At 39.9% G+C, this 25,000-nt stretch overlaps 1 protein-coding gene and 1 long non-coding RNA gene across 5 annotated transcripts in view; one reads left to right on the top strand and one right to left on the bottom strand.

Moving 5' to 3' along the window:
* si:dkey-172j4.3 (diacylglycerol kinase eta) overlaps positions 1-25,000 on the bottom strand; it is a 95,679-nt gene that overhangs the window by 46,141 nt on the left and 24,538 nt on the right. The window contains exon 1 of one of the 4 annotated variants that reach the window (XM_053681469.1): positions 2,005-2,158. The exons of the other annotated variants lie outside the window; for them this stretch is intronic. Within the exon in view, the coding sequence (XP_053537444.1) occupies positions 2,005-2,037 (33 nt within the window). The 5' untranslated portion in view covers positions 2,038-2,158. Of the gene's footprint in view, positions 1-2,004; positions 2,159-25,000 lie in introns of those variants that run through there. 4 annotated transcript variants of the gene reach the window in all.
* LOC128633008 (uncharacterized) overlaps positions 20,395-25,000 on the top strand; it is a 9,271-nt gene continuing 4,665 nt past the window's right edge. The window contains exon 1 of the long non-coding RNA XR_008396697.1: positions 20,395-25,000. This exon is cut by the window's right edge and continues 2,198 nt beyond it. This is a non-coding gene — a long non-coding RNA (uncharacterized LOC128633008).

Genomic DNA, 25,000 nt, shown 5'->3' with positions numbered 1-25,000 from the left:
CAACCTCATCAGGCATTATAGGAGAAGACTCAGAGCTGTTATCTAGTCAAAGGCAGGTAGCACAAAATATTGACGTAAAGGGTGCCAATAATTGTTGCACACCTATATTTAACGAAGATATATATATTTTTTGATGAACCTGTGTTGTGTTTACAACTGTTTATCCATGAGAGCAAGTTAGTTAGTGGTTAGTAAGTTAGTTACTAGAAAGCGTCTTTCATAATAGTCTGAGTTATTAATAGCATGAGCTGCACTGTTTCAGTGTACAATAACAGCAGCATGTCAGAACAGCAGCAGCTGATAGTGACAGTGAGCTGAATTATAAATCACATGACTGTGTTGACAGGTGTGTAGTCAATGATGGGGTCAGAACAGCAGGAGTAGAGGAGAAGTGGAGATAACAGTGCACAGTCAGAGTAATATTCAGACAGGGAAGAGAATCCTCGCTCACATAAGCAAGTCACTGGTGTCACTTCCCATTTGCTTCTTATGGGCGTGTAGCGACATCTACAGTTGCTCTTGCTTATGGGAGTGGCCTGTTCAGAACTTTCTTTCAGAAGTTCAGTCAAACTGCATAATTCTACCATCTGAATAATTTATATACTGATTAAAGTGATTCTAATATATGAAAACCTGACAAAACTGTACTAAAGAGCTGAAGGTGTGAAAGCAGTAGTAGATTTCAGGAAATATCAGACACCCTGAGCAATCGGACTGGTCTGTGAAATTTATTGTTGGCTCTGAAGAGGTGCCAACAGTGTTAACAAGAACAATCCTAGCAGGTAAAGAGAGAAAATAAACACTGAATTTTACCACAAAAACCCTCACATGTATTTGTGGCAATACAGCAAAAAAAATTTTTTTTTTTTTTTTTTTAGATGTGCACCAATAAGAAAACAGTGAGTCTGGTGTGACTGTTATTCTTCTTTTATTTTTTTAACCAACCAAAGTGACCACAGCATGGTTTCTGATAGCTCACAGCTCAGAGGTTAGTGAATTCAGAGGTCAAAGTTGATCATAAATACTCATAACCACAACAAAAGAACATACAGTTTTTATTCATGTTTGGCCTGAGGAATGTTTATATGAAAAAGCAGGAAAGTTTTCAGATGGCTTCCAAATCATTGTAGCGCAGTAAAATCCCTATTGATGAATTAACAACCAGAGTGTTTATATAATCCAGTTGGACTATATAAAAACTGCAGGGAGTAAATTCAACTAGAGCTGCAACAACTAATCGATAAAACGGATATTTATCGATTATGAAAATCGTCGTGAACGGATCTCATTATGGATTAGTTGGTCTGTGTGCGGCACGGGGTGTGTTTACTCATTACATTACTTCTCTTCCGAAAACACGCTTCAGAGAGTAAATACTAAACTTGTGTCTCAAATGACGTACTATACACTATAAACGGAAAAAATGGCACTGAAAGTTTGCCCCCACCCCCCCAATCTGATTAATCGGAAAAAAAAATAATCACCCAACTAATTGATTTTGAAAATAATCGTTAGTTGCAGCCCTAAATTCAACACTCTGGGTGTTTAGGCTAATCGTAAATGCTACAGTTAAATTGTACATGTTGAACCCTCTGAATTTGCATGAACACACACACACACACACACACACACACACACACACACACACTCACACACTGCAGACTTAATAGACATGTCCCATTAGTAGAAACAGCTGCTAGGTCTGACAGTGTATATATGCACACACCCACACACACATACTGCTGCCCTATACACATACAGTACATATCAGATTAGTAATGCTTTAATAGATCCACTCATGAGCCCCACACACACACAGCGAAATGAGAGGATACAGTATAACTATGCGTGTGTGTATTTGTGTGTATGAGTGTGAAATATCATTAAGTGGGCATTACTTAATGAAATTACAGTGACGGCTGCATTGCTCGACTATTGCACTTTATTAGAAACATCTACTTCATTAATCCATTATGTAGCCGTATAGCAAATTATCCCTCTGACCTGTTGTCTGCTAGTCGTCCTCCAGTACTTCATCAGCGTCGGTTTCTCACCCCAGCAGCAATGCTTGTTGGTTAGAGTTGTGTTTTAGGTGTTTTAAGCGACTACATTAATAGCACCTCTACACACATTAGCATGTCAGTGGCATCGCTATGCTGAGAATGTACACCTCCCAAATAATGTTCTCAGTGCCGCTCCCTTTCCACTGACTGACACGGGAGATGGGGAGATAAATAGTGATCGAGAGGCTACAGGCTGTAAACTTATAAACATGTATATACAAGGTAGGTGTAGCTATCAAACACAGTGGATGTTACACAGCGTTACAAAACTGAAGCTCCCCGAGCTGAAGTGTCAGGACTCAGCCCACTAAGCTGTAATGATTTACTGTGTGCAGTCTGCAGTGAGCTTTAAGAGACTGAGCTCAATCAAAAACTGTTCTTATATGACCAACACACACACACACACACACACACACACACACACACACACACATGCACAATGTGTGACCCATGTGATCAGCGAGAAGCTCCTGAGACAACCCACGCCACCCACTCGCCCTTCCACTGCCTCATTACAGAGACCCAGGACATGGCGGACCACTGATCACAAGGCCATTTGGAAACACACACACACATAAAGGCAAACTTGACTCTTTCCTCTGTCAAACTCTCACACATATCACACCATAATATCTCACTTGCTATTGCTCTGACACCCATCCACTTATCTATATCTTTCATACACTGTACACACACACCCACATACCCACCCACACCCCCCCCCCCCCCACACACACACACACCCATATTGTGGTTTCTTTTTCCATTCCTGCCGCTCTCTTTCTCATGCATTTATATATGGTTTATACTTTATCACTTCTCTCTCTCACTTTTTGTTCGCTCCACCATCAGTGAAATGACCAAATATTAAGATTTCACTTTCGAAACATTTGAACTGTCAAATTCCTTTACAGCCGCCTGCATTCGAACTTTAATTACTAAAAGATGTAGTAGATCCAGATTGCATTTAAATAGGAATAAATCCAGCCACAGAGATAATAGAGATTTACCTGCAACACGACGCCATGCATTCTTATCACAACTGACAAGAAGTGAACACGTCATTGCTTTGAGCATTGTTATTTAGCTTGGTTTGCATTTTCTTATTCTTATCTGGGAGCCTTGTAAAATGACTTCACACAAAGTTAGGGTGAAAACTAAATGACTTCCTATTCACTATATAGAGTATATCATGATACTGCAGAACTGGGTACTCCAGTTCCTCCAGCAGTCCAAAGACACGCGCTGTAAGCCGATTGGCATTTGTAAATTGTCTGTAGTGTGTGAATGGATGTGTGAATGTGTGAACTGTCCCCATACGATGGGATGGCACCCCGTCCAGGGTGTCCCCTGCCTTGTGCCCCAAGTTCCCTGGGATGGGCTCCAGGCGACCTTGTGTTGGATAAGCGGTATGGAAAATGGATGGCTGGATATTGTAGAACCTACACGATGCACTATGTGATTCATCCAAAGTAGACTCCAGTAAGGGAATGTTAGAAATGAATTAATTACTTACATTACTTTGTTTATTTAAGTAGAAAAGTGATAGATCGTTTTTAAAGTGTAAATGGACACCATTTGATCAGACCTATTAAACAAGACAATGATTTAACAAAAGGTTGAGGAAACTTGCACTTCAACATTTATATTCGATTTTGTACAAATACTATGGAAATTTGAAAAGTATTCAAATAGTAAACTTTGCTCTGGGATCCTTATGATAAACAAACGTGTGTGTGTGTGTGTGTGTGTGTGTGTGTGCATGTGTGAGAGAGAGAGGCCCCGTTATATCACATCCCTGCTATCGACTCTGTGAAGCGAGACCCATTGTGGCTTCATTTTCCTGAGTGTAACCTGTAGACACGGAGGCTCATATAACCTGCTCCAATTCAATTACTCAAGCCCTCTCTATTCAATCTTTTCTGGCTTCAATACAGCTCGGGCATGGCTCATACACCCTGTACGTGTGTGTGTGTGTGTGTGTGTGTGTGTGTGTCTGTCTCAGATGGCAACAGTATTCACCTAACGATGATGATGATGAAAATGATAATGATAAAGGTGCATCTGATTATCGTGCCGTTAGAGACTCGTCTCTCTTGAAAGATTATCGAATTCCTCCCTCGTCTCTCTCTGGCTCTGCGTAACGCTACTTTTTACAGCATGATGGATTCCCTCATTGCCCTCAACCCACACAGCCCTTTAATAATCAAGGCTGGCTCTATGGTCAGCTAACTCTTTCCAATTCGCAACTCGATGGCCATGGTGTGCTGGTTAAGGTGACCAGAAGGCTGTGATTTCAAGTCTCAGGACTGCCAGGGAGCCACTACTGGGTCCTTTAGCATGAACCTCAACAGCTCATATACATAGATAAGCGCTACCAAACAAGACCAACCAAGATGATACAAAACCCACTCCTAAAAATGTGTTTTATTAAAGACAGACACACCTGAGGAAACCTGTTGAGCCTATAAGTAAAATAATCGTATTAGCTCGCATTAAGTGTAAAACATAAATATATGGTGAGCTACAAGTGCATAATTATAGTGATTATATGGCCTTTTCTGATTAGATTAGCTCTATACTGCTCCAATAAAAATAATATAAACACTGCAAATGTCATCTTAGCAAGTGAACATAGTCAAATTGATCTAGCTTTAATTTTTCTTATTCTATTGCTTATTTCTAGAAAGAAATGCTTAAAATTTGCAAATAAATGTTCTGCCAATAGAGCGTGACTATTTCCAGCTTGAAATAGTTGTAATAATGGTTTATTGTAATCTTATAATAGGAAATACTAGATACATTTGAAACATTTTTTGCAGGGAAATAATCTATTCTCCATCCACTTAACCCTATTCCTTGGCTAGATGCTAAATGCTAAAATACAGATTGTTCAAAAACATATAAGGTGCGTCCCAATTCGCGTACTTATGCACTATTCCTATGCTGTTTTGTAGTATAAATAGTGCGTGCGTGTATAGTAGTGTGTTCACACTGAAAATTCCAAACAGAAAAAGTACATTTTAAATACCCGGACGATGCACTTAATTAACCGAAAAAATCGAAGAGGGGTATGTCGGACACTTCGTGCACTCAACTGTCGCAGGTTTAATTACATAGCGGAGGGGGAAGGGCTATCAGACTCCAAGGTTGAATGAAAAAAATAACCTTACACTACACGGTTGAGTACATAGTGCAGAAGTACATAGTATAAGTGCTTAGTGTATAGTGTGCCAATTGGAACACAAGTATAACCTACTGCTCTGTTAATCTACGTGAATAAAAGATATTGTTTATATATTTTGTAAATCTTTGCCCACAATTACGACTTTTTGTATTTAGATCTATGCATTTATTTTTGTACTGAAAGATGTGCGCACTGTAAGTCTATAAAAAATGAGAAAACCGTGAATTAGAAAAAGAAATGATCGTAGGCCATGAACAGAAGATTAAACAGCTTCATTCATTTATTTATTTCAGTAACCACTTTATCCTCATCTGGAAAGTTTAGTACAAGCTGGAAATACAGTGGGGGAAATAAGTATTGAACGCGTCAACATTTTTTTTTCAGTAAATATATTTCCAATGAGGTTATTCACGTGAACTTTTCACCAGACATCAGTATTATCTCCACATATATAAAGAAATCCACACATTAAAATCTTAAGTCCATAAATGAAGTTATGTGTAATAAAGTGGAATGACACAGGAAAAAAGTATTGAACACGCTAACTGAAATTGATTTAATACTTAATGGAGAAGCCCTTGTTTGTAATGACAGCTTCAAAACACTTCCTGCATGAAGAAATGAATGGGCCGCAGTATTCAGGTTCTTCTAAACATACCCGAAATAAAATGCTCACTAAAAGGCCTTCTGCCTACATACATAAGTTGTCCTTTGAAAGCACCAGATTCAAAATTACCCAATAAATACTATATAAGTGTATTTATTATGTTGTGGCTAATTTTCTGACGACACTGAAATGCAAACATATATTCTAAGTGATCTGTTTAATTCTTTCAGTGTTGTTTTCTACAATAAACTGAATCGTTTGTTTCTTTGTCTCTTCCCTGCAAATGATAATCCGCTGATTGATAGCCCGTTGTATTTATTTTGCACCTGGCATATATATGAATATAAGTATTCTTGACCTCCTATTCAAATAGCTAAGTGCCTCATTATTGTGTCGTTGTATTATCATACTGACCACAAAAAAGACTACTCATATTCAACACTTCAGCAGCTTGCAGGAACATTAACATATTTGGGCACAACTATAGTTGCCTTATACCCCCCCCCCCCCCCCCAAAAAAAAAAAAAAATAGATAAAAATATAATAATAATCTGGGTCTTCCCATAAGTATGTGAATCCTATTGCTGTGACTTTGAATTAATTCAAATATTTACTTATTTAAAAAGAGTATAATGTTTAAAATGAGAACTTTAAAGATTTAGCTTTAAAGAAGTATTTGTTGCACTGGTCAAATACCTGAACGGCTTAAAGACGTAAATGCCGGCTCTATTCTTCTTCTCAGTGAGAAGCGGGTGTCAGAAATGGAAAGTTGTGCAGCGCCACCTTGTGTACCGGGTATTTCTGCTTTTCAATAAGTGCCATCTACTGACAGGGAGTCAATTTACACTTTCATTCAGTACGTCACCCGAGTTTAACGCCTGGGTGTGAACACAAAAAAACAGCGAAAAACTGACTGTTTAACACATTGTGAAAAATGTCCTGGTGTGAACAGGGCTTAACACCTTGATTTTTTTTCCTCTGAAACCAACTGAGGGTTTCCTTTGCTGTATGCTTTGGACCGTTGTCCTGCTGGAAGCTCCACCCACGTCTCATCTTCATCATCCTGGTGGATGGCAGCAGATTCTACTCAAGAATCTCCTGGTAAAGGACTCCAGAAATCTTGCGAGGAGCTCCTCTACGTGTCCGGTTGATGACGGAGTGATGTTCCACTTGTGGATAATGGTCCCAATGTTGCTTACTGGAGGATTCAGAAGTTTTGAAATACGTCTGTATCCGATTGATGTTTCACAACAATAAGGTTGCGAAGGTCTTGGGAGAACTCTTTGCTGTTACCCATCATGAGATGTTTCTTGTGTGACATCTTGGTAATGAAAAGCATTTTTATAGACCATCAATTTACTAACCCAGCTGATATTAATTTGCACAGATAGGGGGTATAATTACTTACAGATTTCAGCTGGTTCCTTGCCTTACCCTGCCTTGGAAAACTGCTTTTTCTTAGCGTGTTCAATACTTTTTTCCTGTGTCATTCCACTTTATTAAACATAACATTATTTATGGACTGTAATGTTGTGAATTCTTTATATTTCCAGATTTCTTTCGTTAATACTGATGTCTGGTGAAAATTTCATGTGAATAACCTCACTGGAAATATATTTACTGAAAAAAATGTTGACTCGTTCAATACTTATTTCCCCCCACTGTACACCCTGGCCAGTCCAAGACAAATCTATACACACATTCACTTAGAGATTATTTAGATGGCCAAAGGACACTGTTTTGGGGAGGAAAGTGGAATAACTGGAGAAAATCCATGCATACACAGGCAGAACATGTGAAACTCCACACAGAGCTCATGATCGAACCAGAGACCGTGGAGCTGTGAGTCACCAACACCACCCACTCGCTAACTATACACTTTTAATAACAGTGCTCTTTCAGACAGATGCTATTTATTCAGCTGAAGGTGTCATCTCTTTTCTATTTGCATTGGGTCTTGACTATCTCTGTAGACTTGACTGCACTTGAAGAGAAATGCAACTGCAATTAAACTACAGACTGTATGGAAAATATAAACTCGGATGTCGATAAAACAAAAGAACACCTATACTTAACAAATATATAACAATTGTTTGCAATTTTTCACAGCCATATTTGCTCATATTTACCAAGGGTGCCAATTTGCGCTAATCATCACAGTTAGCTCATTAATAATACAATATACTAGGGCTGGTATTGTAAAAAAAAAAAAAAAAAAAAAAAAAAAGAAGATATATATATATATATATATATATATATATATATATATATATATATATATATATATATATATTTTTTTTTGTAAAAAAAATTATGAGCGATTGTCGATTACAATTTCTATATTTTTTTACATAATGCATTTGAAAAAATTGTGCAATTTATTTTTAAAGTTTTTTTTATTTTTTGTTCTAATGGACTTTGGAAAAATAGTAACAGCACCATCTACAGCAAATAGTGCGAACAATCATTCTTATACAAAATGGACATTTGCACATTTTTATAGCTGTTACTATTTTTGCACAACTTAGTGAACTCTATTTTCTCGAGAGACTAAATAAGGACCACCTTTCGTGACATCAAATGCCATAATTTCTGTAATAACGAACAATATAATGCAGCAATGCACTGAGAACTAACCTCAGCTTATATCATATTTTATTTTAATATAGCAACACTGTTCGGAAGTGGATGCACGTAATCTTTCATGGCTGGTGGGAAGAAGAAAGAGTCATTTCCACATGACAACACGAAGCAGCCATAGCAGGCGTCACTAAGCAATTTGCATTCGGTGATACAATTTGTTAACGTCTTTCTTAGCTTAACCTGCCATGTGTTTGGAATATGGGTCCTGCTGCAAATTAATGAGCAAGTGAAAAAATATTTGAGTGTCATCACAGAACATGGTGTTGTCCGAATAAGTGTGTCCTTGTGTGTGTGCGTGTGTGTCCTTGTGGAGGATCTCTCCTAAGCAAGGGAATGCTACTTCAGCTCTCAGCTCAGTGAGAAGGTGCTTTAGTGGAGGTGTGAGAGGCTCTCGCTCCCATCATCCATATAAATCAGTTCCACAAACACACACCTCTCTAAAACACTCACACACAACCTTATACACTCAGATGCACACTCAAACAGGACCTCCTCCCACTCTCTCGGACGTTCTCTGTCTCTCACCGTCCATCTCACCAGATGAAAAATCCCCCCCTCGCTTGTGAATGCCCATATGGCCGTGCGCATTTCACTTTCGCTTTCACATTAGCGACAATTTGCGGGCAGCAGTCGCTTGAATGGTGGGTTCATTATTATTCTTAATGAAAAACACAACAACAACAAAACAGTACAATGACAAACTCGCTTATATTAAACATAGAACTTTTGAAACCAAATCTTCCACCATGGTCTTGTCAGTCAGCTTGCTTCACTCTCTAAATGAAATCTGACTCCTGCCGGTCTGTGTTGCGACACTGACTCGTTCGGCTCATGCTGTATTGAGCAGACGCGGTCAGTTTTTAATCGTAGCGTCCATTCTCTAACTGAACTAAATGATTTTTATTACTATAAAAAGACAAAATGACTGTGGGGCGGTGCCGCGGTGGGGTACGCAGTGATGTAATCGGTTTGTGGCCCGAACACCGTGTAACACCGGTAACACCGTCTATCACAGCAAGGCTAACCGGAAGTATACGCCGCTTCCCAGTCGATGGAGCATGACCTCATACGCACATAATACGATGCCGCTCGCATTAACCCAGAGCCAACGAAAATGTATTTCTTCAGTTTACCGTTTATGTCACCGATATCTTTTATACCCAACATGACCTGAGTCACCATCAATCGGAGGCCTAGTCGTCAAATGACTGAGGAAAAAAGTGTGAGGCCTCCAAGTCCTTTTAGGCAGGGGGACATTTTATATTAAACACCAGGAAGAAGATTGTAACCTGTAAACTTTATAAAGCGTCACTTGTGTAGCAGGGAAGCACAAACTTATGTTTATATCCAAAATGCTACACGGTCTGCAAGGGGTTGGGCAAACTGGTGTGAATTGCTTAAAAGGTTTAGTTTAATTCAAGTTTATTGTCATTATATGCTGTATTTGCATGCTTGCAGTGTAACGTACGTCGTTTATTATAGCGGGAGTGATCTATTTGTAACGAGGCCACGTTGCTCCTCAATTAGTGTTCGGGACTCAGACACAGTCTCAGTGTTAAAGTCTAGGCTGAAAACATATTTGCTATCTCAAGCTTACCATGAATAGACTTTTTCTTACGCAAAGTACACAGTCTTATCCATCACGGGATAGTAAGCATACCAACTAATCTCTCCCTCTCTCCTTCTGTCAAGCCACACATGATATTATGGAGATGCCAGTGATCCTGACCCTTTCTACTCTCCGGATCTGCCTGACCCATCCTGATGCCCTACCTCTGGATGGAGCTCTCATCAACTGGATGATTGCTTAGGATGGTACCGCTTGAAGTACCATGGAAATGGTTTTGGACCTCTATTCCACATGGACATTCTCGCTGTGGTTGCTGGGACTACGGTTGCTGCGATGGCCTTAGGACTGCAATTACCACATACAATTTTGCACTCAAGTCTCCTTTAGTGAACAGTGGACTAGTTCAACAAAACAGACTTCTTATAAAAGAGAGAGCAGAGAGGGTTAAGTGGCAGTTTGGCAGTGCTTGAACCCCCAAGCTTCTGATCAGTAAACCAGAGTCTTAACCGTTGAGCCACCAAATCAATTCAGCTTTATTTGTATAGCGCTTTTAACAACGGACATTGTCTCAAAACAGCTTTACAGAAACATAACATAGGATACAGATTTTAAGTGTGTGAATTTATCCCTATGGAGCGAGCCGGTGGCGACGGTGGTGAGGAAAAACTCCCTAAGATGTTAAGAGGACAAAACCTTGAGAGAAACGAGATGGGGAACCCATCATCATCTGGGTAACACCGTATAGTGTGAAAGTAAAGGAACGTTCATTATGGTTATAGCATGAAGTCTAAAACCACTGTTTGTGTCTCTTAAATCTCGGTTGAGATTTGTTTTCATTTGCTCAGGTTTGTTTGTTTTTATTATTCTCTCACTTGTCTGATTTTCTCTCTGCTTCTTTTCCTCCATTGCAGGCTACCGAGCCTGTTCTCTCTACGCTCCAGTTCGCATGCTCCTGTTCAGCCTTGCTCCACTGACACGCATGTTAAGCAGCACAGAGAAGAAGCGAAGGGAGAAAGAAAGAAAGAAATTAAATCAAATGAAATGAGGATTGCTTTCAATAGCAATCTAGAGGCTCAGAGGAACGTCTCTGCTTTCCCGGCTCAATGCTGAACAGGCCATGCGAGGAGCCTGGGCAAGCACATGACCTATCAAATACGGTGTGCGTGTGTGTGTACATATCTTATATGTTATTTCAGACACAAGACGTGCGTACAATTCTAAAATGCACCGTGTTTCCTTTCAAGAACCTTCATTACTCACTATTCCTCCACCTAATGTTCTGCTTTTCCCTTCTTCCTCCCCTTCTGTTCATTTCTCCTCAATTCTTTCTTTCTCATGCTATCATTACCTCACACACACCCACACAGCTCAGCACACGCATCATCAATCCCAGTAATATTCAAATTATGGCTGAGGCATTTGAATATCTGCGGTCACTGGCGTGTGACTAAAAAAAGGACAAGTTTCCAAATATAACTCGTCTCTGCATGCGTGGTGTAGTAATGATAAATGATAAGCTGCTTTTGCTTGTTGTTTGTATCTCAACATGTAAAGCAGATCTATTTGCCAGTCAAATTTCAATTGTGGAGACAGCTGCAAGTTGTGACGAATGAGAAGCCTCACTCTTTTCCTCGACGAATACGAGAAAGTCTTGTACAAATGGTCTTCCAGTCAGGCATATTATACCAAACAAAAACTAAAGAAGAAAATGAAAAAATAACAACGTCTTTATATACTGAAATGAATTTTCGATGAAATGAATTTTTCCATGCTATACCGAGTTTCTAGACAGTTTTGAAAAACAGTTTCGTTTTGAAAATGGTGGCTGGAGGGAAACGATGAGTGTGTGGGAATATTCTGAATTTAACGCTTACACAACAAAAGCATGTGTCAAGTTTCTAATAATAACATGCTACAGTGATGAAATCAAGGGAAAAATCCCCCACCAACGGAAATGTGTCCCCTGTACAACAGCCGTGCATGAGCTTATCTCTAAATTATTCAATTACAAAACTGAAAACTTAAAGGTAGAAAATGACAACATCTTTTTTTTTTTTTTTTTAAAACTAATAAAATGCGCTGTAATATGAAGTAAACTGAATTATAAATGAAACAATGAGGTATTGTTTTTTTAAGAATAAATAAATATATCCAAACTATATCACTGTAGAAAACTACATACTTTCCAGCATTGAGAATGTACTGTATCTGGTGAAATTACACATAGGAAAAATGTGGTAATGATGAAATGGCGGGTGATGGAAGAAATCACAGCAGGCTTCGAAGCAGGAGAATGGGGCAAGGTATTGAGGAAGGAGATAGGGACAGGAGATCAGGGCAGGATGTCAGAGTAGGAGAATGGGTAAGAGATGAGGGCAGGAGGTCAGTGTAGGAGGTTGAGGCAAGAGAGCAAAGCAGGAGACCGGGGCAGGAGATCGGGGCAAGAGATCAGGGTAGGAGATCAGGGTAGGAGACTGGGGAAGGAGATCGGGGTAGGAGATCGGGGTAGGAGACGGGGGTAGGAGACTGGGGTAGGAGATCGGGGCAGGAGATCGGGGTAGGAGATGGGGGTAGGAGACTGGGGAAGGAGACCGGGGGTAGGAGACTGGGGAAGGAGACCGGGGTAGGAGACGGGGGTAGGAGACTGGGGTAGGAGATCGGGGCAGGAGATCAGGGTAGGAGATGGGGGTAGGAAACTGGGGAAGGAGATCGGGGTAGGAGATGGGGGTAGGAGATGGGTTTAGGAGACTGGGGAAGGAGACGGGGGTAGGAGACGGGGGTAGGAGACTGGGGAAGGAGATCAGGGTAGGAGACTGAGGTAGGAGATCGGGACAGGAGATGGGGGTAGGAGACTGGGGAAGGAGATGGGGGTAGGAGACTGGGGAAGGAGATGGGGGTAGGAGATGGGGGTAGGAGACTGGGGAAGGAGATGAGGGTAGGAGATGGGGGTAGGAGACTGGGAAGGAGATCGGGGTAGGAGATCGGGGTAGGAGATGGGGGTAGGAGATCGGGGAAGGAGATGGGGGTAGGAGACTGGGGAAGGAGATGGGGGTAGGAGATGGGGGTAGGAGACTGGGAAGGAGATCGGGGTAGGAGATCAGGGTAGGAGATGGGGGTAGGAGATGGGGAAGGAGATGGGGGTAGGAGATGGGGGTAGGAGACTGGGGAAGGAGATGGAGGTAGGAGATGGGGGTAGGAGACTGGGGAAGGAGATGGGGGTAGGAGATGGGGGTAGGAGACTGGGGAAGGAGATCGAGGTAGGAGATGGGGGTAGGAGACTGGGGAAGGAGATTGGGGAAGGAGATCAGGGTAGGAGATGGGGGTAGGAGACTGGGGAAGGAGATCGGGGTAGGAGATCAGTGAAGGTGGACTCTGACAGATGAGGTCAGTATTTCACATGAACTCTGCTGAAAGAGGAAAAAGGCATTTTCACTATGAGCATGTTTCCAGAAAATGTGTAAAAATAAATGCAGCCCGAAACCACACTGTCAAACTGTGTGTGTGTGTGTGTGTGTGTGTGTGTGTGTGTGTGTGTGTTCTCTCCCCCACAGATTGCTCGGGTCAGTATGAGTGGCTCCTATGTGTGTAATGTTCTCGTTGGCCGCCCCCTCAGCCCGCATTATTGCGCAACTGCCGTATTGCGGCAACACACACACACACACACACACACGCACACGTACACATGCATGCACACACTTACATGCATTAGCAATACTTCAATCCCAGATTCTGGTATAACTTCTCTGTGTCTATCAGTCCCAGTAAAGCAGGCCGGTGTCCATGCCTGTCAGTGTCAATAAAGGAGGCGTGGCCTCTTTCAACATGAATTAGTCATATAAACAATTGTTTTAATTCAATATTTATTTAAACTGCATTGGGTCACATCGAACCATGGATCAGGAGTGGAGTTTTCTACTGTCTCCAGAGCCACACACACACACACACACACACACACACACACACACACACACAGCAGGATTAATACTGCAGCAACACAAGAACCATTAAAAGGATAACAATGGTAAACACAGCTCATTCCCATAATCGTCAGAAATCTCAGAACTACATTTCCTGGTGACCACAGAAACCGGGACGCCACACGCTTACACACTATATTATAAGCATTTCCTTCCATCCATCCATTTATCCATACTGCTTATCCTACACACGGTGGTGGGGGAGTATAGGGCCTGTAGCAGGGGATTCGTGGCACAAGGCAGCCATCACAGGGAACAATAACACACCCATTCACACACTACAGACAATTCTGAAAAATGCCAATCAGCCTACAATGTATGTCTTGGGACTGGGGGAGGAAACCAGGCTACCCGAAGGAAACCCTGGGCAGAACATGCAAACTCCACGCACACAGGGAGGAGTCGGGATTCGCACCACCAACTCCGGAAGTGCGAGGCAAACATGCTACACCACTAAGTGACCGTGCCCCCTACTATGATCATCTATGAAATGAAAAACAAATGTAGGCTCAATTGTCCTATAAACCTGACTAGATTTGAGTCTGAGCTGTATCAAGAATAATGATAAATGATAACTCTGTTAGTCACGACATAAAGTACATGCCATGTAGAATAAAATAAAAACGAAATGCATACTGTAGAAGAAGACTTTTATTGTGTTAGGCTTCACTGATGAAGTACAAATGGTCAAGGAATCTATGTAAAATATGAATCATTTAAAAAGATCAAAATCATATCAGTTCATAAGAACCCCCTTTCTGAATGTGATATAAATGATGAAATTGCGAGAGAACAGGATAAAAACCCCAGCATTAAAAAGCAAAAAAACGTGAAGTGTTCCGAGTTTCCCTCTGATCCAGTGATGGAGAAATGCCCATTGCGACAGCCTACCCATGGGCTAACAAATATAATGCAATATCAGTTTCACACAGTGTGTGTTTTTTTAAGCAAGTGTCTTCGAGGAGGTAGTAATCCCAGTCTGCTGTACTGGGTAGGAGGGCACTAGGCTTGAAGTGAGCACACTGAGTAATAAACAACCTGTGACCTTCTCCTAACCTTCAGTGGGATTTGTAATTGTAATAATCTAGTGTGGGGATTGATATATATTTAAGAAGTCACAAAAAAATGTACAGTCATATAAAACGACTGTATTAAAAGACGAGCGTTTGTTGTACTTTTCCTCAACTTCATACAGTAGATTACAATAATGAGGTGAGATAAACATGCAAAAATGAAACCAGCTCAGATTGCGCTACAGACAAAAAAAAGTGTAATTTAAGACAAGGTAGCAGGGATGCGGTAAGTCAATGTGAAGTGAGGCCACACACACACACACACACACACACACACACACACAATTGATACTGAGGGAAACAAAACCCTTATCTCTGCACATCTCTGGGGTTAACACTCCCTCCTGCTCTCTTTCTCTCTTCTATCTTTTTGTCACTATATCACTCTTGTCATCTCTGTATAGTCTGTGTTCTGCTTCCGCCACAATTCAAACACACACACACACATACACACACGTCTGCGTGTGTTGGGGGATTGATCTGTGCTTTCATCTCAAGGTGACACAAAATCCCACCCCTCTCTTGGCTGCACCTGCATACTGTGTGCTTGTGGTCTGTGTGTCTGTGTGTGTGTGTGTGTGTGTGTGTGTGTGTGTGTGTGTGTGTGTGTGTGTGTGTGTGTGCTCCCTATTTCTCAAAGCTCTCAAAATGCTCAAAAGGAGTCTATAAAAAGCAGCGACCATGGCTCCGGGTGCTCTCTTTCCCTTGTTTTCCGCAGAGCTCTCCTCCGAAACTGGGGCGTAAAACCCAAGATCTCAGCTGCGGCTCAGCTCCATGATAAACATGGCAAATCGACTGCGCCTCTTCTAAAGAATGAGATCGGAACCTTGTCAACAATTCGTGATGATCTGCGTTCCGGGAAACACACGCCGCACCGGATATGAGAACTTTAGTTCTAAAGGCCTGGCCTTGAATAACACTTCAGTCACCTTATAGAGAATTTCGTTTCAATTTCAGATTAGAGAAAACAGCTGAAGAAAAGAGCACTGCTTACTTCCTTTTCAAAGTCTGCATATAAACACACAATTGAAAACTCGCCCTTTGTGCGTATACAGACCATCTCGGTGCTCTAGTAATGCTGCTTAACAGATTTTTTTTTTTGGACAGACATCCTCGAACTAGTTCCTAAGTTCCTACATTTTTGCCATGATTCTTTACAAAATACAATAAAATCACATTTCATAACATGTGAAATGACAAAAGATTTCAAACTGTACTTTTCCTTGTTACTGGGCTGATACAATCAAGGGTACATCTTTATACCTTTAATATAGTACGGTGCATGTGGTGTATTTTAAGGGTACATCAATGGTATTTAAGGTCCAAATATGTGTCTCATATTATTTTAAAGGCATACTATGTTCAGGTAAAAGATACACATTTAAAGATACAAAATATGTACCTTTTTGTGATACAACACCAGGAACAAGGAAAGGTTCAATTCACTACCTTTATTTTTGAGAGTGTAGCTAGTGAAATCTTGAGTATCAGCCAATTTCAATACCCATTCGGTTTAAAATGGGTAATTAATTTTTTAACTGGAGTACTGAAATGCATGGGAAAATACATAGCTAAAAACACTACATTCACACTTACATTGCAAATGTAGTAAATGTAATAAAGTAAAAAGTATATGCATAATTTTAAAAATTCAACCCTAAGAAAAAGTACAATCAAGTCTCTTTATATGTGAACATTTACAACTCTAAAAAAAAATCTTTTCCAAATCTGATTCCAATCTTTTCCATTAGTTGCAAGATCAGCTCACATTCTGTCGTTTATTTATGATATCCTATCCACCATTTTTTGCTTGTAACAACCCGATACCAGTCCTGAGTATTGGATCGGAGCCATCTCTATATTTAACCTGTCATTTATCTTTATAATTGATTTATTTGAATATTCAGTGCAGCCATTCCTCCATTGTACCATTGGGAGGTGGGAGGGAAACTACCCAACATTAAAAACATTAATAATAATAACAATAATAATAATAATAATAATAATAATAATAATTAAAGTTGCAAGCAGCATTTTCAGGGGCCAAGCACCCAGACTTGATGAGCCGCACATTCACAGACGCTTTTAACTTTGGACAAATGGTTCAAAAGTTATAACTATAAACGTGCTTCCAAATTAGTCCCAAATTTGACCCCATGGTAGCACTACAGTGTTGGCAGCACTTGGCCCAAATTTGGTCAGAATGCTCCTTAGACCCTCCCCAATCAGTGTGCCAGATTTGACAACTTTCCGTAGACACCCTAGCCAGAAGAAGAAGAAAGAAGAATGGTAGAATAACAATAAAGTGCCTACGCCACCTTCAGTGCTTGGCCCCCTAAAAAAAGCACAGACAGTAACCTGAGCACAAGACTGAAACCCAGATCAAGATCCAATCTTTTCAACAATGTGTTGCCAAAAACACAGTTGTTAACAACATTAAACAGTTGCTATGTAAAGAAAGCTTGTTAATACATGTAGCGCAAACGGAATTTTCGAGCAAGAAATGAGAAAAGGGAAATGTTTTACAGAGTGCCTTAGTGTACCAAGTACCATTTTCATCTATCCTCATGACACTAGAGCATCAAAAGAAAAATAAAAAAAACTATGGTAGGCATATGAATGGACACACAGAAACCAGGAGACTACATTGAAGAAGCAGCACCTTAAATTCCAGTGTAGGGTAATGAGATCAGGCCAAGTGATAAAATCCTTATTAAATCTCTAGTAAACTATTAGTGGTGACATTTTTATTAAAATCGGCAGTGTATTCAGCACATTTGTATAGCCATTGTTGCTTAATAGTGCAGAAAGATTACTTATGTGCAGAAAAAAGCCAGAAAATATGTTGCTATAAAGGTCAAGGCACAGAGTGCAGGATTGCATCCAGCCTATTGCATTACTTATAATGCAATAATAATCAGTTACACCACAAAACATTATTCGGATGTAAAAGGAGACATGAATTAAATATTTATTGAAGCCCTGGTCAAGAAATAGCTCAGTGACAGAGCAATCTGATTCATAATTAATTAATTACTCTGATAACTGATATACTTAAAAGAAAATACTAATAATGATTCAGCTATAGGTTGAGTACTAGAAGATATCACAAGGTGTTTTTAAATACAACTGTAGGTTGGGTTAGGACTCAAATATAGACATTCAAATTTATGTGAAGTCGAATCATTCTAAGAGAATCTTCTAGCCTTAAAATTGTGTCTCTACACATTGCTAAGTGTGCCAATAATTGCTATAATTGCTAATAGTGACTGCTGGGATAATACAGTGCATTTAGGTGTACACATACTTACACACATAGATAGATCTTGTTCTACCTAACTTTCTACTCTGTTCTTTCTTTTAGTTTTAATACGAGTGAAGTTCTGGATTTGTTGGTTCAAGATGACCCCCCAGACAAGGCATGCAACATTGCAGTCATCCCTCAAAATGAGAAAGCTCTCCTCAGTGAAATGCTGTCCTCAGTGATTTTGATAGTGATGGGTCAGATATGGATTATAAGGGGGAGACAGGCTATTTGCTAGACAGGCTGTTGAATGCACATCAGATCAGGACAGGAACAACCATATCAGTGATGAAGACCTCCCCCTCACCACTACCCTTGCCCCACATGCTTCCTCTGTTGGCAACAAAGAACCAAGAGCCTCTACCTGCTAGAAGGTCCAGTCTGACGAGACAAGGGCAATACTACAAGTGGTGAAAAATAAAGATAATTAAAGCAGTCTGACAGGCCTGCCACCACTGTGACTCTGCAGAATTTTTAAAACAAAGCCGCCCAACCCCAATGGATGCTTTTCCTATCCACACACTCTAAGAGAAACCACCAGTGAATGTCCAACCTTTACTCCACCCAGACCAAGGACAAGCAAGTGTATCTGAGAATGGATGAGCTCCTTACATTCTATGGGATACTTATCACATCTGGACATGGCTCTTTTCCAAGAAGACACATGTACTGGTCACTTGTCAGTGATGTACATAATGAAAGCAGTTCAGATGCAATGCGGAGAAATCGCTTTGATGAAACAATGGCTTCACTTTATGTGGGTGACAACACAAAGATTACTGGCGACCCATTTTTTAAAGTTAGGCCCATCTTCTCAGAGCTCAATCAGTCATACAAAGTCATGCCATTTCAGGAATGGCTGTCAGTGGATGAGAGCATGATCCCATACTATGGCTGACATGGATGTAAGCAATTTATAAAAGGTAAACCAATCCGTTTTGGTTACAAGTTCTGGAGCCGTGCCTCATCCAGTGGTTACATGTATCACATGGTAGCCATATGGTGGATCCCACACTTTCCTCCCTGAGACTGGGTTGGGACAGGGACCCAGTGTCGTTCTTGGTCTTGCAGAGCAAGCTCAAGGTTGCAAGTTCTTTCATGACAATCTCTTCACTTCACTTTCACTTCTTGATGAAATGACAAAAAGACGATATAGGAGTTATAGGCAAAATTGTCTGTTTGATGTCTCATTCAAGCCACAGAAGAGGAGCCTCTGAGGTTCTGACCCAAGGAGAAAAGTTGCTGGTTCGTTGGAAGGACAATAACACTGTCACAATGGCAACAAAAATGGAGAAGAAAAACAGTAATATCTGGGTCAAGCGATGGAACAAACAGCGACATGCCTTTGACATCATCCCACAACCCACAAATGTATTAACCGATACAATGAACACATGGGTGGTATTGACCTGCACAACCTACAGGTTTCGGAATACAATATGTCAATCGGGTCTAAGAAGTTATGGTGGCCCATCTTTGCATGATCTCTCAACAGTGCACTCGTAAACAGCCATTTATTTTACAGAGACATAATGGGAGAGACCACTGACCTGCTCACATTCTCACAAATAGTGGCACAATCTCTTATGCAAAAGTTTGTCACAAAACCACTTACCCATGAAAGGAGATCTTTACAAGCTGCTACCGTTCAAGATCAGGCAAGATATGACAAATCTTCTCACTGGCCAATCAACACAATGCAGCGTTTCCACAGATGTCATTGTGTCAAAAGCACTACCTATGCATGTGAGACATGCAAAGTACCACTGCATGTCGAGTGCCTCAAAATATACCATGGGCAGTAGAAAATGAGATGAAGAGTGAATGAAAAAGGGCTGAAAAACCAATGAAAGAAAGATAAAAGAAAAGTCAATAAAGGGTGATGAGAAGCAGTACAACAGACACTAATAAGAAGAAGAGAAGTCAGCAAAAAAAAGCGAGAAAGACAATCAGTGATATGCTTTTTTTTTTTTTTGGAAAAGGTCAACTGATTCAAGACATACTGTATGGCAGTATGTCTGTCTGATTGTAGATCAAAATAGTGATGTACTCATTGTGCACTTGGTTCATAGACCTACACCTATGATGTATAATTTTATTTCATCGGCCTGTATGTGTTGAATGTTTTATGTTTTCTATTCAATATGAATGAACAATCCAACTGCAGCTGTTAGTGAAGGTTGCACTAAAATGTCGCAATGACAAAGTTACACTGAATACTGCACTGAATGAACCGTTCAAATGTTACAAATAAGTTACAATATTGATGTTTTAATATACTGGTTACACTAATATGAACAACGTTATGATATTTGTTACAATAAAGTAACAATTTTGAATTATGTTGATGGTTGTATGTTTTTTTGTCTTTTATCTCAATATTCCTAGTGTTGTATAAAGGTTTTTATGTATAACAGTAACCCTAGAGTTTAAAATGTGTTAGTAACTGGGGCTGAGATATATAAGAATTTTGATGACTGCAGAAATACGTTAATTCAGTATAAACATTATCTCACGATTGTGATCGACCATAAAACACCATTTTTCACACACTTTTCCAAAAAATAATAATAATTATTATTATTATTGATTATTTCAGGGGGTTACTAATGACACTTCATTTGGATATTTTCATGTCTGGGAAAAATTTGGGATTAAATAAACCCTTCCAATTCATGACAGGAACGTGGCATGTAAAACTACCCCCATCTGATCAAAGCACCACTGACGAAAATAATGAAAGAAAGTTCCTAAGCAATTCAATTCAAATCTAAGTCAAGTCAAGAGTATTTCATCAAGCATTATACTTTGGGCTAACTCGAGTTCAAGTTCCTCATCTTGTGTCCTTACTTGTCATTATCAACAAACTATCACATCTCACTTGACTTGCTGATTAACTAAGTCTATTTTAATAAGACTGCCATACTGATCAAATTAACAGTGCTGCGTCGTTCATTGTTTCAATGAAAATCATACGAAGATATAAATACACCAGATGTAGATTTTTCTCAAACAACACACAACACACCATAATCTCCAATCACTGACCTAAATAATACCTGCATACACAAATCCACTTTATACCATATGTCCGACGAGTCAATGAAATGGAACACTACCTCTTCATACTCTTCCATATTAATCTCCTGGTCTCTCTCACACTCTCTCTTGCTCTCTCATCCAGCTCTCTTTTCTCTCCGTGTACAGTGTTATTCCACACCTCTATTATTTAGGAACAAAGGCTTATCTATTCTAAAAAAAGACCTACCTTGGTGTACTCAGCAGATTACTACACCTGGGACACCATTACACACACACACACACACACACACACACACACACAGAAATTAATTACAACCCTTGCATTGTTCAAACCACATCCCCCCAAACATCGACTCTCAGCAACCGTTCTGTGTTTACATACTGTAAGGTCCTGTCATCAGGCCTGTAACACAACACAACATGGATGTTAACCACAAGCAGTGAAACCTGATAATCATGAGAAATAGGACACGATACAGAACTGTCCAATTACACAAACACTCTCATCAAGCTCATTCATATTTATTTTATCATACATTTATATATGATGCACATTTTGTGTACTACGCTGCAATTCTTACTACCTCTATAGATATAAGGATTAAAACACTTCAGGACATGCTGTTATAGGAAAATAATCAACAACGAGAGGGTGCATTCTGTTACCACCTGTTACGATCTGGCATCATCTGATAGAAACGGTGTACTTTTTATACTATCTGTTTGTGGTTAGATTTAATGTTGTGGAACAGTCACAATACTAGTTATTTTGTGTTGTTCCTTTATGCTGCTAATTACAGCAGTATATTAAACAGCTGTTTCTTCACTTTCTCTTGAAGAGTCATGCTGTTATAGAAAATTCTCACCTTCTCACCCATCATATTAAATATCATACTCGTTTGTTCATTCAAATTTCATTTGTTCAGCAATAATCTGACTTTTACTGTACTTCCTAGTTTTGTATTTTGAGAAATTCTGTCATAGTTTTCTGCTTTTTCCTTTTTTCGCTGTTGAAAAAAAAGCCGGTTTTGATCATTTGCTGGTTAAAAAAAAAACAACTGAGCGCTCTATACATTTACTAGGAATGCCAACAATAAATGTACAATTTAGGTACAGTTAAATGTATAGTTATCTGATGTTAACTATATACTTATTTACTGTTAGCTATGTCGAACACATTGACAGATTTTATCTCACCATAATAATCGAAAACGTTCCCCATTTACGTTGACAGAAAGTGAGTAAGAGAAAGTTCAAGAGGGAAAATTGAGTCACAACAAGAGCACCAGTCAAAACATCAGAAATTTGAGAAGGGGGAAGGGAGCAAGGCAGGTATCAGTTAATATCAGACCGTTCAATACACTATTCAATATTCATTTTCATATTCATATGTGATTGGCACATCTACCATTTTTATCGGGATTGTGAGAAGACTATTTCCACCTCACACCACATCCATCCATCCATCCATATTCTGTACAGCTTATCCTACACAAGATTGCGGTGAAGCCTGGAGCCTATCCCAGGGAAGTTGGGGCACGAGCAGGGGGACACCCTGGACAGGGAGCCAACCCATGGCAGGACACAATTGAACGCACATTCACATACTACTGACCATTTGGAAATGCCTACAGCACATGTCTTTGGACTGGGGGAGGAAACCAGAGTGCCTAGAGGAAACCCCCGAAGCACGAGGACAACATACAAGCTCGGTACACACAGGGCAGAGGCGGGATTTGAACCTCGGAGGTCCAACGCAAACATGCTAACGGCTGCATTATACAGTTTTGAATACTCAATAGTGCATAAGTGTCGATGGTGCAATGATGGATTAGTTATAACTGTAAGGTTACGCTGCAAGCCCGTGTGGATTGTGCCAATAAGAAGCAGAAGAATGATGGGTGGAGAGAGTAAAGACAAATACAGAAGCAAACAAAAAGATATTGAACACTAAGTCTTATGTTATTGGGAATAATGAGGTACATTATGAATACTAAGGCTTAAATTATTGGGAATAATTCTCTACTAGACTCTCTCCAGTGGTTTAAACTAAAAGGTGTAAAGCTGCTCCACAGGCTTTGTATTATTTCCTGTTATAGCTGCAAACCAAGACCCACCGGTGGAAAAAGAATGAATGAAAGTAAGAGAATGATGGTGGTACATGTGTGTGTGTGTGTGTGTGTGTGTGTGTGTGTGTGTGTTTTATCCTAATAAAATTGAAGGAAGAGTTTAGATTAGATTAGTTTCATCTTCATGCTGCACCATGTGCCAAGTCATCTGATAGACGAGGAAATCTACTTACTTAGCCATACTCTACACAGCTATAAATCTATTCTAATGATACAGTCCCTCTCTCACACTCACCCTCTCTCTTCGGCCAGGCTCCAGATGGTACATTAAGGAACAGCATTGTCTTACTCATCCCTTTCCTGCCTGTCTGTGCATCAACAAAAAAACAATGCATCACAGCTCCGAATGGAAACGGCGGAGAGGACAGCGTTCCTGAGATACGCAGTAATGGCTGCAACATGAGACACCGTATAGATCAACAATCAATGAAAACAATATGGAACTGAGATATGCAATTAATCTCAGCGTAGAAGATCAACCGTAAACACAAGCCTGGGCAGCATCAGCACTCGTAACAGTATTCCATGGGCAGTGCAGAACACTGATGGCTAACAGAGGCAGTTCAGCAAACACACTTTATCTGTGTCAGCTGTGGGAAGACCTTAGCGCTGCCCCAAATGTATGATTTCCTGCACTTGTTCTCTGCAGGACATGCATGATTTAGACACAATTTTCTCGTCAATGACAAATCAGCAATTGTGACTAAGTCATGCGTGTCCTGCAGAGAACAAGTGCACAGTGTGAGAGGGTAAATAAATGTGTTCATCTGAGCTGCCGGAGGTCATAATGAATTTCAGACATGTCAGAAAAGCAAGCATTGTATTGTGAGCAGTGATCTGAGATACACACCAGAAGCCTATCGCTGTCAGTTAAAGTCATTTTTATTATCATTGGTTATGGTTGCTCGGTAATTATATTTATGTGCTGTAGGGTATGGCTGTGACTTTTCATATATGTTTTCATCTAACGGCTAACTAAATATGCCCAGTAATGGTTTTATGTTCGGTGCCATTGTCCCCATTAAATCTCTTGATTGAACATTTTAGACATTTAATAAAAAAATTATATATTACAGATAATACTCTTTCTAATGGAAGTGGAAAGGAATCCTTATATTTCTATCCTTGTTCTGTTGATTTCTTGGACTATGTTTGCTTAAAATCTGATGAAATAGAGGTGTATTGTGCACAAACCTTTTTTTTTTTTTAAACTGTAGGTTCATTAGGGCATTAATGGAGAAAATATAATGGACAGAAGAAGAAGAAGAAAAAAATTCAAACTGAACGTGCTGGTTCATTAGAATAGGCTTTGGTACTCAAAAACTACAAATAAACAAACAAACATTAATTAGAAAATGTCTGCACTGGTAGTGATAATATGGTAGATTATGATGTTAGCGGAGAT

Source organism: Ictalurus punctatus, chromosome 7, assembly GCF_001660625.3.
Source record: "Ictalurus punctatus breed USDA103 chromosome 7, Coco_2.0, whole genome shotgun sequence".
Classification (NCBI taxonomy): Eukaryota; Metazoa; Chordata; class Actinopteri; order Siluriformes; family Ictaluridae; genus Ictalurus; species Ictalurus punctatus.
This window is presented reverse-complemented; position numbering and strand designations above follow the sequence as displayed.